Below are 15,257 nucleotides of genomic sequence, written 5' to 3' on the forward strand. Positions count from 1 at the left end.
GTTTGTCTGTTTGTAGAAAGAAAAGTGCCCCATGCTTTAAGTCAAGCATGGTAATGGGAATGATACGGTTTTGGGCTATGTGAATGCCGTCAACATGGGGAAGTTGAATTTCACCAAAAGAAACATGCATATGAACATGTACTGTGACTGAAGCAGATCATGATTTTAACATATGGTGTATTCACTTTTGAGAGGTACATTTTGAGACATCAATGGCTGTATTTTGAATTATTTTGAGTGAACAATAAATTGAAGCGGTTATATAAGGTGTACGCTGGCTACTGTTTATTGTGTCAAAATGAAATTTCTAAGTTGTTGTCCCATGAAAATATATAGGGCCTACAAATCAGCAGAAATGTGAGGGGTTGTATTCACTTCTGTGAGACACACTCTAAATCCTACTTTGTACAGTCGCAGACAATATATTGAAAATATTCAACAATTTCTGTAAAAATAAATAAATTCTGTTATATTTCTGTGATAAATAAATATAAACAAATGTAAATATCTCTCTCTCTCTCTCTCTCTCTCTCTCTCTCTCTCTCTCTCTCTCTCTCTCTCTCTCTCTCTCTCTCTCTCTCTCTCTCTCTCTCTCGTATAAAAACAGCCTTGCATCTTTGAACCACTGAACGACACTGACAGTAGGTGGCACACTTGACTCCCAATGAGGTAAAATTCTTGCCAGCAGAGAAAAAAGTGCTATGATGGTGTTGCCTGGTTACCACCAGACCTAATCACAAGTGAGATGCTGTAAGGTCTGGAGACCTCCCTACTGTAAATCCCGCAGGGGGTGTGTGGTTTACGATTGATGACGGCTGTTTATTGGGTGTTACAAATGTGTACCAATTGGCATACATAGCCCACAGCCAATCATGTCAGTTGTATCTATTCAAACAAACTGCAGACATCGCCTGTTCACGCCTCAGTGCTCTCTGATTGGAGATCATGATCAGGAACCCTTGAGGGATAGATTCCATATTGACTGTCAGATCGGAACGATTGTGCAAAGCAGCATGGGATTTCCGAGGCTAATGATGGGGTCTAGCACTACATCTTTGTAACTTAAGGCTGTGGTTCTCAAACTTTTCCATCATTCCCCCACTTTACCCCACTTTGAGAAATACTGACTTAAGGCAACTAAACAACTATTGTCACCCATTTCATAATGTAGTGATTTTACTCAACCAATCAGATTGAGCCATGTTTGTACACACCTCTCAGCATAGTACTGGTCATTCCAATAAATTGAATGTTCTTTTTTCCTTAAATCAATATGTTATGTCCATTGAACAGCATTGTCTTCCAGGAAATAGGATGTGTGAACTCTGAAGTCAAAGGAAATAAGGTCTGTTTGCTAGCACCACCCCCACACTGGCTCAAATGGTGAAACCCTGAAACCTGTTAAACCAGTCTGACTGGCAGTTAGTATCATACAACCACACAAAATGTGTTGCTATTTTCTAGCCTACAGCACATTTTGTTTTCTCATCACTTAATTTGAGTTTGTGAATGTTAAGCTCTTCTCCCCAAGATCTCAGATATGAGTCAAAATGAATCATCATCAGTAATAACCAAAACATCTAAATGCCCAATTCCTATTCATTTTTAGATATCACATAATTGCAGCAATTTGGCTGTGACATAGACATGAAAGAATGAGAAGAAAAATGTGCCTATTTTACAACCGACTATTTAAACCACATACAGTATGTCAGATGCCTACGCTGTGTCTTAACCTGTGATGTGACAAAGGCAGGCTGGTGTGGCAAGACCTGACTTGACTGCAGGGTGGATCTACATATCTAAAGAGTCACCAGTTCCTTACTGCTCGCAGGTGCCACTCCCTACACAGAATAGTTTGGATGGTTCTGGAGCTCCTGTTTCCACAAGGAGTTAAACAATGACATTAAGGCAGAAATGGGTCAAAATTGTGACCATTACTTTGATGCTTTCAATCGATTTTCTTGTCGGTAAGTAAAATATCTGGTCTTTTACTTAATATGCTACGTGTTAAATACTGTGCACTTTGAATGTCATTAAGGGATGCATCCAGTTCAACAGAAACTTTTCCATGTTAAAAATGTGTAAAGGACTTCAATTACATTTTCAAACACATAAAAAGTCAAAGAGATTTTGATAATAGGGGTTGATGTTTTAACGTTCAGTATGTCCTTGAAGGATATTCTTTGCTTCTGTTCAAAACACTGAATGAATTGCTTTCGCACACTTCGTCTTGCTCCAACTTCTTTAAATTCTTATTGTCTAAATTCTTACTGTCTACTCTAGACCTCTGACTATGAGGTTGTGTAAATGGCCACATTGCTTGATGTTTATGGTTTCTGTAAATATGCCGTATGTAATGTATTGCTTATACAAGACTGGATACGTGATATGAGTCCAGATTACAATATACTGTGTAGACACCAGCGTAAACTAATCTCAAATACACATATATATGCCAGATGTTGAACGAGGAATGATACAAAATTATACAGTATGAATATGACACACACAGTGGCCTGTTTAACCTTGCAATCTTTGTAGCGTTGGCCTATGCTTTGCTGTTAACATGGTGTAGGCTGTTATAATGATTTGAAATCTGTGGTGAGCAAATCACAAGACTTGGGTCCTATAAAAACACTGAACAAAAATTGTTAAACATGAACAATCCATATTCCAAACTGGTTCTGTGCCAGCATGCCGACTAAGCATGCAGATGATCAGTTAAAATGAGGTATGCTGTTAAACTGGTACTCGCAGTACATATGTGTTCAAAAACAAATTAGGCTTATCAGTCAATGTTGCTGTACAGTTATCACAATGTTGGAAACTCATTATGCAGGGCTCTAAATGAACACCAGCCAACCAGCCAAATGCTGATTTTGGCGGGTAGAAAAGAAATCTTACTCGTCACTTTGGCTGATAGAGTGATTAACTTAGCTATTAACATCCAACATCTACTAGCCAAACAGGTTAATGGTGAAAAGTCAATTCATTTATTTATTAATTCATTTATTGCAACCAGCACCTATGCCACTTGGGCTAATAACCCCAGACAACAAGACTGGCCCCTCAAGTCTATCTACCTATTTCTACAAATGACTAAAATAGAGGCACAAGGCAGTTAAACATAATTGATATGATCTGGTCCACAATAATCAACAGCTCATCCTTTGTACATAGAAAATGGCTAAAACGGGACTTCCCTCTTTTTTGGACAGTCACAACTACACTTGCTAACTAAGAAAACACCTGTTAACTATCGGCAGACTAGACAGGAAACTACCACCCCTACACACCACACCGAAATCCACTGCACACCGGCCACGTTCACAATACACAGTGTTTTTAATCCCGAATTAATAATTCAGAATTAAATAGTTCCGTCGAGTTTACATTGCACTTTCATTACATTCCGAATGGTTAAGTGTTGACCTGAGGTTTTCAAAGTGGAACAAGTTTTAATCGGAATTAAGTTGAGTTAGTTCCGAATTATATGTCTCATGAAAGTAGATGAGAAATCTCACGCCAAAAATGTAAGGTACACTGCCTTGAAAAATATATACACTGCAATAATGGAAATCAAACACACAAAAGATAATATGTAAGAACAATATGTAAGTAAGCATGTGCACTGTTGGCCTTGGGTTGACATGGGAGCCAGGCAGAGGAGAGCTAGAGGGCGGGAAGGGTAAGATGGATGTAGGAGGAGCTGGATTACTTGCAACACAAAATGACCACAGACACAAACATTAGGACACACATTAAGCCAAATCGTCTCCCATTGACAACTGCTGCAATTGGCATTGACAAACATGTAAACAACACAATACAAGACAGTTCAAGACAGCAGACACATGGAAATGAAACAAACAGGAAACAACAAGAAGAAAAATACGAGAAAAAAACAAATCAACAGTAATACAGACAGACAGACAGACAGACAGACAGACAGACAGACACACACACACACCATAATTCCAGGGTAGAACAGGCCTCTCACACCAGCGACACCACAGAGCAAAGACTTGAGTATGTTCAGGGTTGCCAGATGAGACTGAAAACTCAAAACCCGCCTGGAAGCACTAAATCCCACCCAATTTGAATTAAATTCTATTGATTGCTATGGATATAAATATGCAGAGAAACCTGCCCAAATGCCCCTTAATTTACCCATAGACAGTCATCCTAAGCAGCCCAGCTGGGCGGGAAACCGCCCAATTCGACAACACTGAGTTTGTTCTACTGCGTGTATCTATGGAAACACCCCAGATCCACCACAACTGCCACCTAACTTCCTGTATACCAGTTGTGGGCAAATGCTTCTGTTTTTGGGCCCCATATTGAAGAAGCCAGTTTCCAACAGGCCAATACAAAATGAAGAGCACTTTTTTCATTTTAACCTTTTTCTTAACCAGAAAGTGGTCCCATTTAGTTACAATAACACTTCTTCTGAGAGGGAGTCCTGGCCAAGAGGGCTTAAAAACACAAAAGACAAGACAAACCACAGCTGCCACACATCTACAGAAATAAAGTCGTTGACACATATTGCACTTTGGTTCAAAAACCATGCTATGCAATAAATATAATATTTAATGTTAAAGGGACACTGTGCAGGAAATGGTCAAAAAAGGTACTGCAACTATGCTGCTCATTGAAACTGAGCTGCCTATTGCCAAATTTGATCTTTACAGGAAAGTTTACTAAGTAATACACAAATATTTTCTAGTATGGTCCAAGTACAGTCATTTTTGCAGCTAAAAATGGCTATTTTTGGAAATTCAAAATGGCGGACCATGGAGAAGATCCCCCTTTTCATGTATGAAAAGTTCAACTTTTTTAGTCATAATAAATACTTACAATTTGTTGCTGGTGGTAAGTATTCATGAAAAAGATTAATGAATGGGCAGCATGAATTCTGGAAATAAACAACTAAAAATCTCACACAGTGTCCCTTTAAGTCAATGTAAGAAATAGGACACATTCAAAAGATCTTCATGGCAGGACACATCAAACAGAGCAGAAGTTTGAGGTTTACCATGACAGAGATTAGAATTTTGCCAAAAGTTTGAGTAAGACAGTCTCTGTATGATGCCAAGATTTTTGTGGGATTTTTAACTCAGAGTTCTATGGTATCTGTAGAATGTTCAAGTCAAATTGTAGACACCAAGAATGCAGTGAAATCAAATATCTGGGCCACATAATTGCTAATGACTTGACAAACTAGGCAACAGCAGAAACTATATGTGCAAGCGAACATGTTGTGCCATAACTTTAGTATGTGCTCTGAGTCAGTCAAGATCTCACTCTTCAAAGCATACTGTACACCTTTGTATACTGCACACCTGTGGTGCCACTACAAACAAGGCAGCATTAGGAAACTCATGGTGGCTTACAATGACAGCATGAGGCTGCTGCTTAGAATTCCAAGGAGATCATGTTGACGTCAAATGTTTGCAACATGCCTGTGAATGAGAATTATGTAATATCTGTGGGTCCCCCCCGTCCCCCCCCTCCCCCGTCTGTTGTTTGGCTTTTAAGTAAAGTCTTTAAATAAAGAAAGAATTGAATTGAAGAACTGGGGGAAAATAAGGGTTAAATAGGGCCAGGTATCAAGTGAACCTGGCCTGGCCAGCACTATACAGTAATTACAGAGGCCACTCTCACAAAGTAAGTAGAACACTGAAAAACCTTTAACAAGTAGAACACTGAAAAAAATAAGTTTCTACTGTGTGTCAAGTTGAGTATATAGTTTTACCTTGTGCATATTAGTGTTCAATGGTTCACACAGGAGTGTATTAAAATGACTGCTTATGTGTGTATTTTGATAACAAAATTGCATTTTTAAAGGAGAGTACATTGCTTTGAGGCAAGATGTGTAGTTTTCAGGGGTAGTGAGGAGTTTTGCCCGTTGTGTGTGAGTTTTGAGAATTCGAGAACTGATTCTGAAAATTGTGTATAAGCAATCGAGAAAAACTGTAGTATATCCCACAATTCCAGGCCAATTACACGCAATTAAAAAAAAAAGACATGAATAAATCGTTCTTTTATGATCTTTATTGCTATTTGAAACATTTCTGTGTATACTTTTGACCACCCATTTATTGACCAACAGATATATATTAACTAAAAGTACCAGTACTTTGCTATTGTGCTATGGGCAGTCATGGGTAAGCGGTTAGGGCGTCAGACTTAAGGCTGCCGGTTCGACTCCCGACCCGCCAGGTTGGTGGGGGGAGTTATTAACCAGTGCTCTCCCCCACCCTCCTCCATGACTGAGGTACCCTGAGCATGTTACCGTCTCGTTGGGGCGCCATTGGGGCACCAGTGGGGGCTGTCCCCTTGCATGGGTGAAGCATAAATGTAGTTTTGTTGTGTGCAGTGTGCACTTTGCTGTGGAGTGCTGTTTCACAATGACAATGGGAGTTGGCGTTTCCCAGTTGGGCTTTCACTTTCACTATTGGTTTATAGTGCAAAAAAGTCCCACTGTCGTGCTAGAGTCTGCCATAGTAATGGGCTATAAATAGCGTCCGGTCAAGTTTTCTTGCAGTGTCGTGGTTGAACACTAAATTTGGTGTTTAGCATAATATTGAACAACTAATACTGAGCGGGTCTACGGAATATCGCAAAAGCCCCCCCCCACTCTGCTCCGCCCCTAAATATTAGTAATGTTTATTTTCCTTTCCGTATGCCATATGCTTTATGCCTCAGCAAATCTACAGAAATGTGAGGGGTGAACTTCATTCAGTGACATATGTAAGCACTAAGCCACGAGAGTCCATGGATTTATGTTTGATTTTTAACTGACTACTGAAGCAGATCAGGATCCTCTCTATGGGATTTTAACATAGGGTGTATTCACTTTTGAGAGGTACATTTTGAGACATTAATGGCTGTATTTTGAAATATTTTGAGTGAACAATAAACTGAAGTGGTTATATAGGTAATACGCTGGCTACTGTTCATTGTGTCAAAGTGAAATTTCTTTAATGTTGTTGCCCCATGACAAAAATATAGGCCAAGCCTACTTACGTACAAATCTGCAGAAATGGCTTGTACTCACCTCTGTGACATAGGCAACTGTATACATTTTGTTCTTTTTAATTTAAATCTTATTACTATTACGGCAATTTCATTTGCACTTGTTTTTGTTCTTTACTCTTTGTTGTAAAGTTTTAATAGGCCTACCATACTTACATTTATATATTTTTTTTTACTATATTATATTTTTCTTAATCTAATATTTACATTATTTCTTCATTATTATTTGTAATGCACTTTGGCTTGCCGTAGTGCATGAAATGAGCTATATAAAAACCTGACTTGAGTTGACTTCCATTTCCATGTGTTTTTATGTTTTAGTCAAAGCCATACAGGTGACGGTCCCGCAGGACACGTATGAAGTTGCTCGTGGGGACAATGTCACCCTGCCATGTTCCTTTACAACCACAAAAAGCGATCCTCTTGCCGTTGTAACATGGAGTGTGGATGCCTCCGAAGACAGAGAGGTAAATGTCTTCTTTAAATGTCAACTTCAACCCTACCAGTTCAACGTATGATGGCCAAGTTAGTTGCATTTCTTCCTCTTTTCCTATTATTCTCTCTGGTTAAGGCAACACATTTCTCTGTATTTATTTAAAATATTGCTATTAATAGTAATGTTCACAGAAACTATGACTGCTCTGAATGCTAAAATAAAAGTCATACATGGTTGTCCAAAAATGAAGGAATGCAGTGTAGATAGCCTGGGAACCAGGGCTCTCTCATTTTAAGCAATTACACACTGAATGTGTCCCAGAGATGATCACAGATGGCAAACGCATAAGAAGAACGGGAGCAAAACCTTGTCACAGTTTTATGAACAGATCACTGAGTCACTGAGTCACTGTCCACAATGTGGCTGGCTCCCTCTGATACCTGTTATATAAATTAATTCCACGTACTTCCTATTGTTTCTACTTTCGTTCTGCAACAGCTCACCATACTCACCTACTTCAGTTCCGCAAATCAAATGGATGTGAAGAAGGCGTACGAGGGTCGGGTTGGTCTGGACTATGACATTTCCAAAGGGCGTGTCAACCTGAAGCTGAACAACGTGATGCTGTCAGATAATAAAATGTTTGAGTGTAAGGTTCAGATCCTGGGTGACGATGAGGGGAAAGTATCTGACAGCGTCAGGCTACTAGTGCTAGGTAAGCAGTTTCATATTCTACAGAGCCATGGGATTTAGAGTTGTGACAGCATATGTGAAGTCACTTGGTGACATGGTTCACGTAGATTCAAATAATTCTAGGCACCAAACCACTACATAACAAGCAAAAATGATGTAAAAATGAATTAAAATGAATTACATTAACATTTACTCTACTGCATTTTCTGTACCCCACACTCACTTCTTAGAACTATTTTGGAACTATGTCAATGGCGATCTGTGTGTCAAAGGCTCCATGAGCCGCCATTGTTGTATAAAAATGGAACACGGCGGGAAATGGGATCAGTCTAACTCTTACTTCCATTGCTCTAACATTCTGCATTTTGTATGGTGGCTATACATGCTTTGAAAAAAAAATTGAAAAAAAGTATAATTTTGTGGTAATGAAACGAGGTACTAAAAGGCAAGTTTTTTAATAGCTTCTTCCCCGCTACAGTAAACTTGGACATTTGAATAACTTGAATTTTATAATGAATTTTTCTGCTTGGGTCACTTTTTTTTTTTTACTTATTGACTCAGAGGGCCTGCACAAGAGTTCCTATGTGCCTGCACTAGGCCCTCTAGTTCATGCACAAATGGCAAATAAAGAACTTTGACTTTGACTTGAATGTTTGTGAAAGTCCGATTTTAAATTCAACCCTTGAAACTGGCCTCTTCTCTTTTGTTCTTCCAAGTGGCCCCATCCCCACCCATCTGTAAGATCCAAGGGAAAGCTGAGTACGGGCAGAACATCAACCTCACCTGTGTGTCAGAAGAGGGCTCCCCGACTCCCACATACAAGTGGGATGGACACGACGTCAGAAACACACTTCGAGCGTTACCTCCAACATCTAAACAGAGTATGGACTTTCATGTGTGACAGTAGTTGTCACTATTAAAAGGGATTGTTTTGAACCAAACTCAAAAAATACAGTTAGTGCCTTGTTTACATACAGTAGGTTAAAAACTGACGGATGCCATGAAGGCTGAAAGAATGACTAAGGGTGTTTTCACATATTCTCAGTCTGTAAGTGAACCTAAAAGTGAACCAAGAGAAAAATAACTCAGTTCTATTTGTCTTTACATTGTGAGTGTACTACAAAAAGGACCAGGGACTCTTTCTTGTTCTGTTAGGCTTTTATGGGGTGTGTCCTCTTTGAGCACTGCTGAAGTGAGCAAAATACCCAGGAGTAAACTTGTCAAGACACATCAACAAAGGTCTCAGTACGGTTCACTTACTAGGGGTCTGGGTATGCTTCGGAGTGTTCACATATGCACAGAAAATGCAGTAACAGATCTGATTTTGCTTAAAATGGATGAAAGGGACCAAGTGTGAAAATGCCCTATGAAAGTCACTGGTGAGAAAAACATCAGATTGTCCAATATCAGACTGTCAAATATCCACTTAAGCTTGCCTATGGTATTATGTATTATATATTTGTTTTTTTGTTGCTGGTCTTAAGTATTCCCTAATGTTGTATTGGCACACAAGGCCACTGCTAAAATGTAACAATATTGTGTGATCCACAGTTACACAGTAAGTAAATCTCATCTGTTAAAAAACCCTCAAATAACAATTTCTTTATTTTGCAGAGGATGGAGTTTTGTCTCTCTTCAATGTATCCATGGAAACATCCGGGTACTATATTTGCACATCTGCCAATAAAATCAGACAAGCCACCTGCAACATCACAGTATCTGTAATGCCACGTAAGATTTCTTCCTATTTTGACCCCCTATAATGTGTGTTTGTTAACTTGACTGTTTATATTTCAGAAAGCCTGAATTCTAGTTTGGTGTGTAATTTATGTATTTCCTAAATGTGTGTTGTCGATTCACTACCGGTAATTCATCTTTTTCATGACTACTGGTCTGAGGTCCTGCAGCCAAAGATGGCAATTCAAAATGGCCAATTTGCTACATGGAGTTCTGCCTATTAATATAAAATGTACATTGGCACATACAGGTCATAATGAAAACTTTTGAATTGATGGTGGTAAATATTAATGAAAAGAAGAAGGCACTATACGAAGGACTTGAAGATAACATACAGAATACCATAGACATCCTGTATAGTCTTTCACACTATGTGAAGTGCACTTATTTAGCAAGAGTGTTTTTTATATCAGCACATTTGTTTATTTATTCAATTATTTATTACTAAATTACTATTTAATCATTGTTTTAATTAATATTTGAACATGGTTCTTGTTCTAGCCTCCATGAATATCGGCTCGACCGCAGGGATAATCGGAGGTGCCTGTGCCGCTCTACTGATTCTGATTATCGTCATCTACTGCTGCTGCTGCCGCAAGAAGAAGGGGGAGGAGGAGTACGAAATGGGGTAAGATGACCGGTCACTTACACTGCTCACACGGCACTTAGCTGATTTTATTCAAAGCAAGTAACAGTTACTATATGTACAGGGTATTGGTTAGAGTCCCTGGAGCAATGTGGCGTTGGGCGTTAGGTGCCTTGCTCAAAGGCACTTCAGCCATGGATGGAGGTGTAGGGAGAGGTAACGGTGGGATTTGAACCGGCAACCCCCTGATCTCAATACCACCTTCCAAAGCATTAGGTCATGGCTGCCCCACTTGTTCATTCACTTGTGTGGAGATTTTTGGTAGTGAATGGCTTATAAAAGTTAAAAGTGCATGTAAAATGCTTATAACAAGCATAAAAAAACTTGTTGTTGAATAAGTAAGAAGCAGAACAGGCCAACTTTGTCAACTTTGTGCTTAAGATTTTTAACAGTTTAAGATTTTGCCAAACACAAGACACTTTGGTCAGAGAGGTCTACTAAGTATCAAGAAATGTATTGTAAAACAAGACCACAACCCGACTGCCATCGACAATGTTAGATTTGTGTGAAAGACCTCATAGTGCTGACAGGTCTAATTTAGTTTAAGATTTATTTGACAGGGACAGTGCACAAACATACAATTGAGTCAGATTATAACCTCAAGGCTAATTATCATCTGTAGTCCCTGGACAAGAATTGATGCTAAGTTTAAAAAGGATGATTAGAAGTAATAATGATATTAAATTATATAAAACAACAACAAATCATGGTATGATGGGATTAAGGACACAAATATAACACAAGATCAATGAGTAAAATGTGTTGCCCTGTTTTTAACCAGTTCATAAGACCTGATTTTTAAAGTACTGTGTGTGCGTGAATACATGATTGAAGAGATCAAAGAGTTGCAACCAGCAGCACTTAGATGCTACTAAGTCAGTACTTTTTTTCTAACCAACTGTGCCGGGAACACTAGTGTGCTCTGAGAGATCATGTGATGTCGTAAAAATTATAGAATGACTGCATTGTTCGCTAGGCATTGAGGTGTTGTTGTTCTTATTGGTAACATTTATTTTGGTAATTGTTGTAATTCATTCAAACTTTTAGCTCCACATAACAAAAATATTACAAAAGTAATTGTATAAGTATTTATTTATTTAGGCCTACTGAAAGTAATGTCTCTCAAAAAAGCTACTTAAATTTTGTTATCAAGGAACCTAAACGAAACGAAATGGACGGATTCTAAATTTATACACATTGATTTTTATAATCTAATCATCCTTATCATTTTTTTAAAAACTCATCAGAAATGCATTTTGAGGGTATTGCACCTGACCCTTTCACATACAGATTTTTTAAAAATCTGTTATGAAAGACACGATGAATAATCTAAAACACACAGCAAGACGCATGCTTCACACATGTAAATCATAATGCACAGTGAGTTCACATAAAAGGTAACGAAAAAGGTGTTGCGTCACTAGGAGGGCGCGGCCTGACTAAGAATAACTAGCCCTAAAAGCTTTATAAACGCTGAACTCTACAACGCCTACTGTATCATTTGGTACATAACATTTGGAGACCTCTGCCACACCCACAAAATGAAAAACCAATTGTATGCAGGGAAACACTTGTCTTCTGCCCTCTAGTGGAGGTTGTAAGGCTTCTAGGTGACTCGGAGCAGCCACTTTGAAAGTGGTTGCAATGGTGGTATGACTGTCTATTTCTATTCTTGATATCATTGCACATTTGTATGCAGTGGTACAAGAAATTCAAGAAACTATGAAGAAACTCAATGCCCAGGTGTTCACAAACTCATGACAATGCCCCGATAAACCGGTAGATTTCAGCCAAGGCTTCCCTTATGAACCGAGCCACACTATTTTTCTGTGCACCTACTTTCACCTAATAAATTATTTTAAAAGTGAGACAAGTTTTTTCAGGGTTATAATAATTCATATGGGTGTTTTATGGTATTTACAGAGTGCCGCAAGAAGACTACCATGACACGGAGCCTACCAAGGAGGGGGCGGATGTGAACGAGAGGGATCGACGTGACCGGATTGAGCGCATGTCAGAGCGCAGCAACGACGCTGACGCCAGGAGTGACTACAGCCGGCGGGACGACCGCTATGACGATCGTAGTGACCGATATGACCGCCGTGATGATCGCTACGATGACCGACGTGATCAATACGACGACCGGCGTGATGATCGCTATGACGACCGCGATCGCGATCGCTACGATGATCGGAGTGACCGGTACAATGACGATGACCGTTATGACCGACGAAACAACTCGTACGAGAGGGAAAGACCACCTAGTGTTCCCGCAAACAAGCCCTCGAGAGATGATTATGATTAAACATGTCAAATTGATTTGGTCAGTCATTTGACAACAGGACACAGCCTACAGGGTGTTCGGATATATTTTTCATTAGGCCTACATCAGACAGGAAAGAATATTAACAGGCAGGGTAGGTTCTAGTCAATTTGGTGCCCTAGGCGAACACCCCCTTTTCCTTTTCATGCATTTAGAAATTTGTAAACACAGTGTTGTACATCTGATCGAGCACAGCTGATCTATATGTAGGCTATACACTGATTACCCATGACAATAATAATTGTCAATGTAAAGTTAAATGTTTTCTGTAACTTGACACCCTAATTCTATGGGGTGCCAAGAATACAGTAAATGTGTTGCTCGAGGTCTTGTCTGCCAATGACTAATGCCGGCCCCGCAAACAGCATTGAGCAGATGGGTCAAAAGTAAACATAGAAGCTGGCCTATATTCATGACGTAAGAACCTACAATAGTACATTATATTATTTTTCAGTTATTCCACTTGTAGGCCTACCTAATGAGGATGATACTACTGTAACAGTCTGTAGTGACCCTTTAAAATAAAGAGATACCAACAATTAAAAACCCTGCCACAAATTCGATCCAATCCACCCAGAATCACATGATCTGAAAACCTGTACACTGCTCTACAGTAACCCAACTGTCGAACAGTTGCTCAGTTAAATTCATGTGTTGGAAAAGCAGGGTTTTTTCACTCATACTTTTACTTTTGACACCTCTGAGATTGAGTCCTTATATATCAGTTTTGGAGAGGAAGTAGAAACACAAAAAACATGAACTACAAAAACACAATTACTAAAGGTGCATAGTGACAATCCGAACACCCTGTACTTTAGCTATTAGAGTTATTACAGTACCTGTACACAAAACAATAACCAGGCCATCACTCATGGCTGCAATATTTTAACTTTGAAAATGAGATTTAATACATGTTGAAACAAGGTTGTCCAAATATATTTTGAAAGTTCATGTACTGATTAATCACTCTTAAACACCCTTATTTCACCAAAGACAAAAAACCGCCATCAAATTACAACGATTTTACTGACAGAAACAGTGCCTCCAGGAAAGATTATCATTCAAATTTTCATTAAGATAACTTGGTCCGTTTTGATATTTTGTTTTTAGCCTTTGCTTCAGGAGGGGGCAACAGTATGCTGGAGCATTTGGTTACAGTGCCAATGTAGGTTACGATCCTGCGCACTGTACATATAGTTACTTTGTTCTTGATGAATCATGATTTCTGGAACCAGGCTTTCACTACAGATTTGATGATAACTTTTAAGTCAAGTCTGATCAAAACCTGGCAGAATAGTGTATATTGGAATGGAATGGAATTGTAAATGTCAATGTTAAATGTTTTAACTATAATGTCTAGCAATGTTTTATAAGTGTTCATTTTTAATGTTTTGGTGGAAGTGCATTTAATGTTTGGTGGTTCTTAAAGGTTGAACTCATGCTGTACATATGTGACTACAACATTATTATTTTATATGAAAATATTTCCTTATGTGTATGTTATGGTTGCCAATTAGCAGAATTTGGTGGTAGAACGTTAGTGAACCTCCCTCCCAAAGCCTCATACACATTTATCGTAATTGTGCTCTTATGCTGAACTTCTAATGTGATAGGGAGGTCATGGTTTGAGCCCCAGGTGGTGAACTAGCGTGAACCAGTATCGTCCGTCACACTGGTGCCGTGACCCAAATGGGACTGAGGTTTAGGGGGTTCCTCCTGAGGCCTCATACAGATGCAATAGCAGTCAGCTATTGGTCAGTAGACCTTAAGCTCAATGGTATCATGCCTGTGCTCCCATGTCAAACTGTTGCAGTAATTGTGTCGTGAGTTCGAGCACCGAGCACCCATCTGCAAACTAGTGCAGACGAGAACTGTTACACATTTGACTTTTATTTTGGGGTAATCTATTTGCTCACGTACTTTTCATTTTGTCTCATTTTGAGTGCTGTGAATAAAATTGTCCTTAACAAAAAACTTTCTTACCATTATTTGTCAACCTGATTTCTGGTAATATAGGGCAAACAAAAAAAGTGTGCATGGAATGAATGGCAACTAGCAGAGTTCCAGAGAAGAATGCCTCCCATGTTAACTGTAATGTAAACTGGTAGATAGTGGGTGTGAGACCCGAGTGCTGAAGAAGCACAGGATGACCTTGCTTATATGTACACTTTAAATCATTGTAATGTAGGGTTTTTGATTTCAAAGTGTAATAGAATTAACAATAACATACATTTTATTGTTTTGTCACCAACTCAAACTGATGCCCACGTTATAAGACCTATAATAATCACTGAATGGATAGCAGCCACTGAAAGTGAATGCATAGAATAAGATAATTCTGTGTGATTGTCAGTGCCCAGACCAGTTTGGTAGAGGTGGTG

The 15,257-nt window shown here is 39.0% G+C and overlaps 1 protein-coding gene across 1 annotated transcript; it reads left to right on the plus strand.

Moving 5' to 3' along the window:
• The first annotated feature begins 1,684 nt into the window (after positions 1 to 1,684).
• Positions 1,685 to 14,844, plus strand: gpa33a (glycoprotein A33 (transmembrane), paralog a). Its single transcript, XM_063211592.1, has 7 exons — positions 1,685 to 1,970; positions 7,363 to 7,508; positions 7,976 to 8,192; positions 8,887 to 9,051; positions 9,785 to 9,901; positions 10,409 to 10,535; positions 12,477 to 14,844. Exons 1-7 carry the CDS (start codon positions 1,901 to 1,903, stop codon positions 12,856 to 12,858), a joined length of 1,224 nt encoding a protein of 407 aa, XP_063067662.1. The 5' UTR covers positions 1,685 to 1,900; the 3' UTR covers positions 12,859 to 14,844.
• Positions 14,845 to 15,257: the final 413 nt, after the last annotated feature.

This window comes from Engraulis encrasicolus, chromosome 12 (assembly GCF_034702125.1).
Source record: "Engraulis encrasicolus isolate BLACKSEA-1 chromosome 12, IST_EnEncr_1.0, whole genome shotgun sequence".
NCBI lineage: Eukaryota > Metazoa > Chordata > Actinopteri > Clupeiformes > Engraulidae > Engraulis > Engraulis encrasicolus.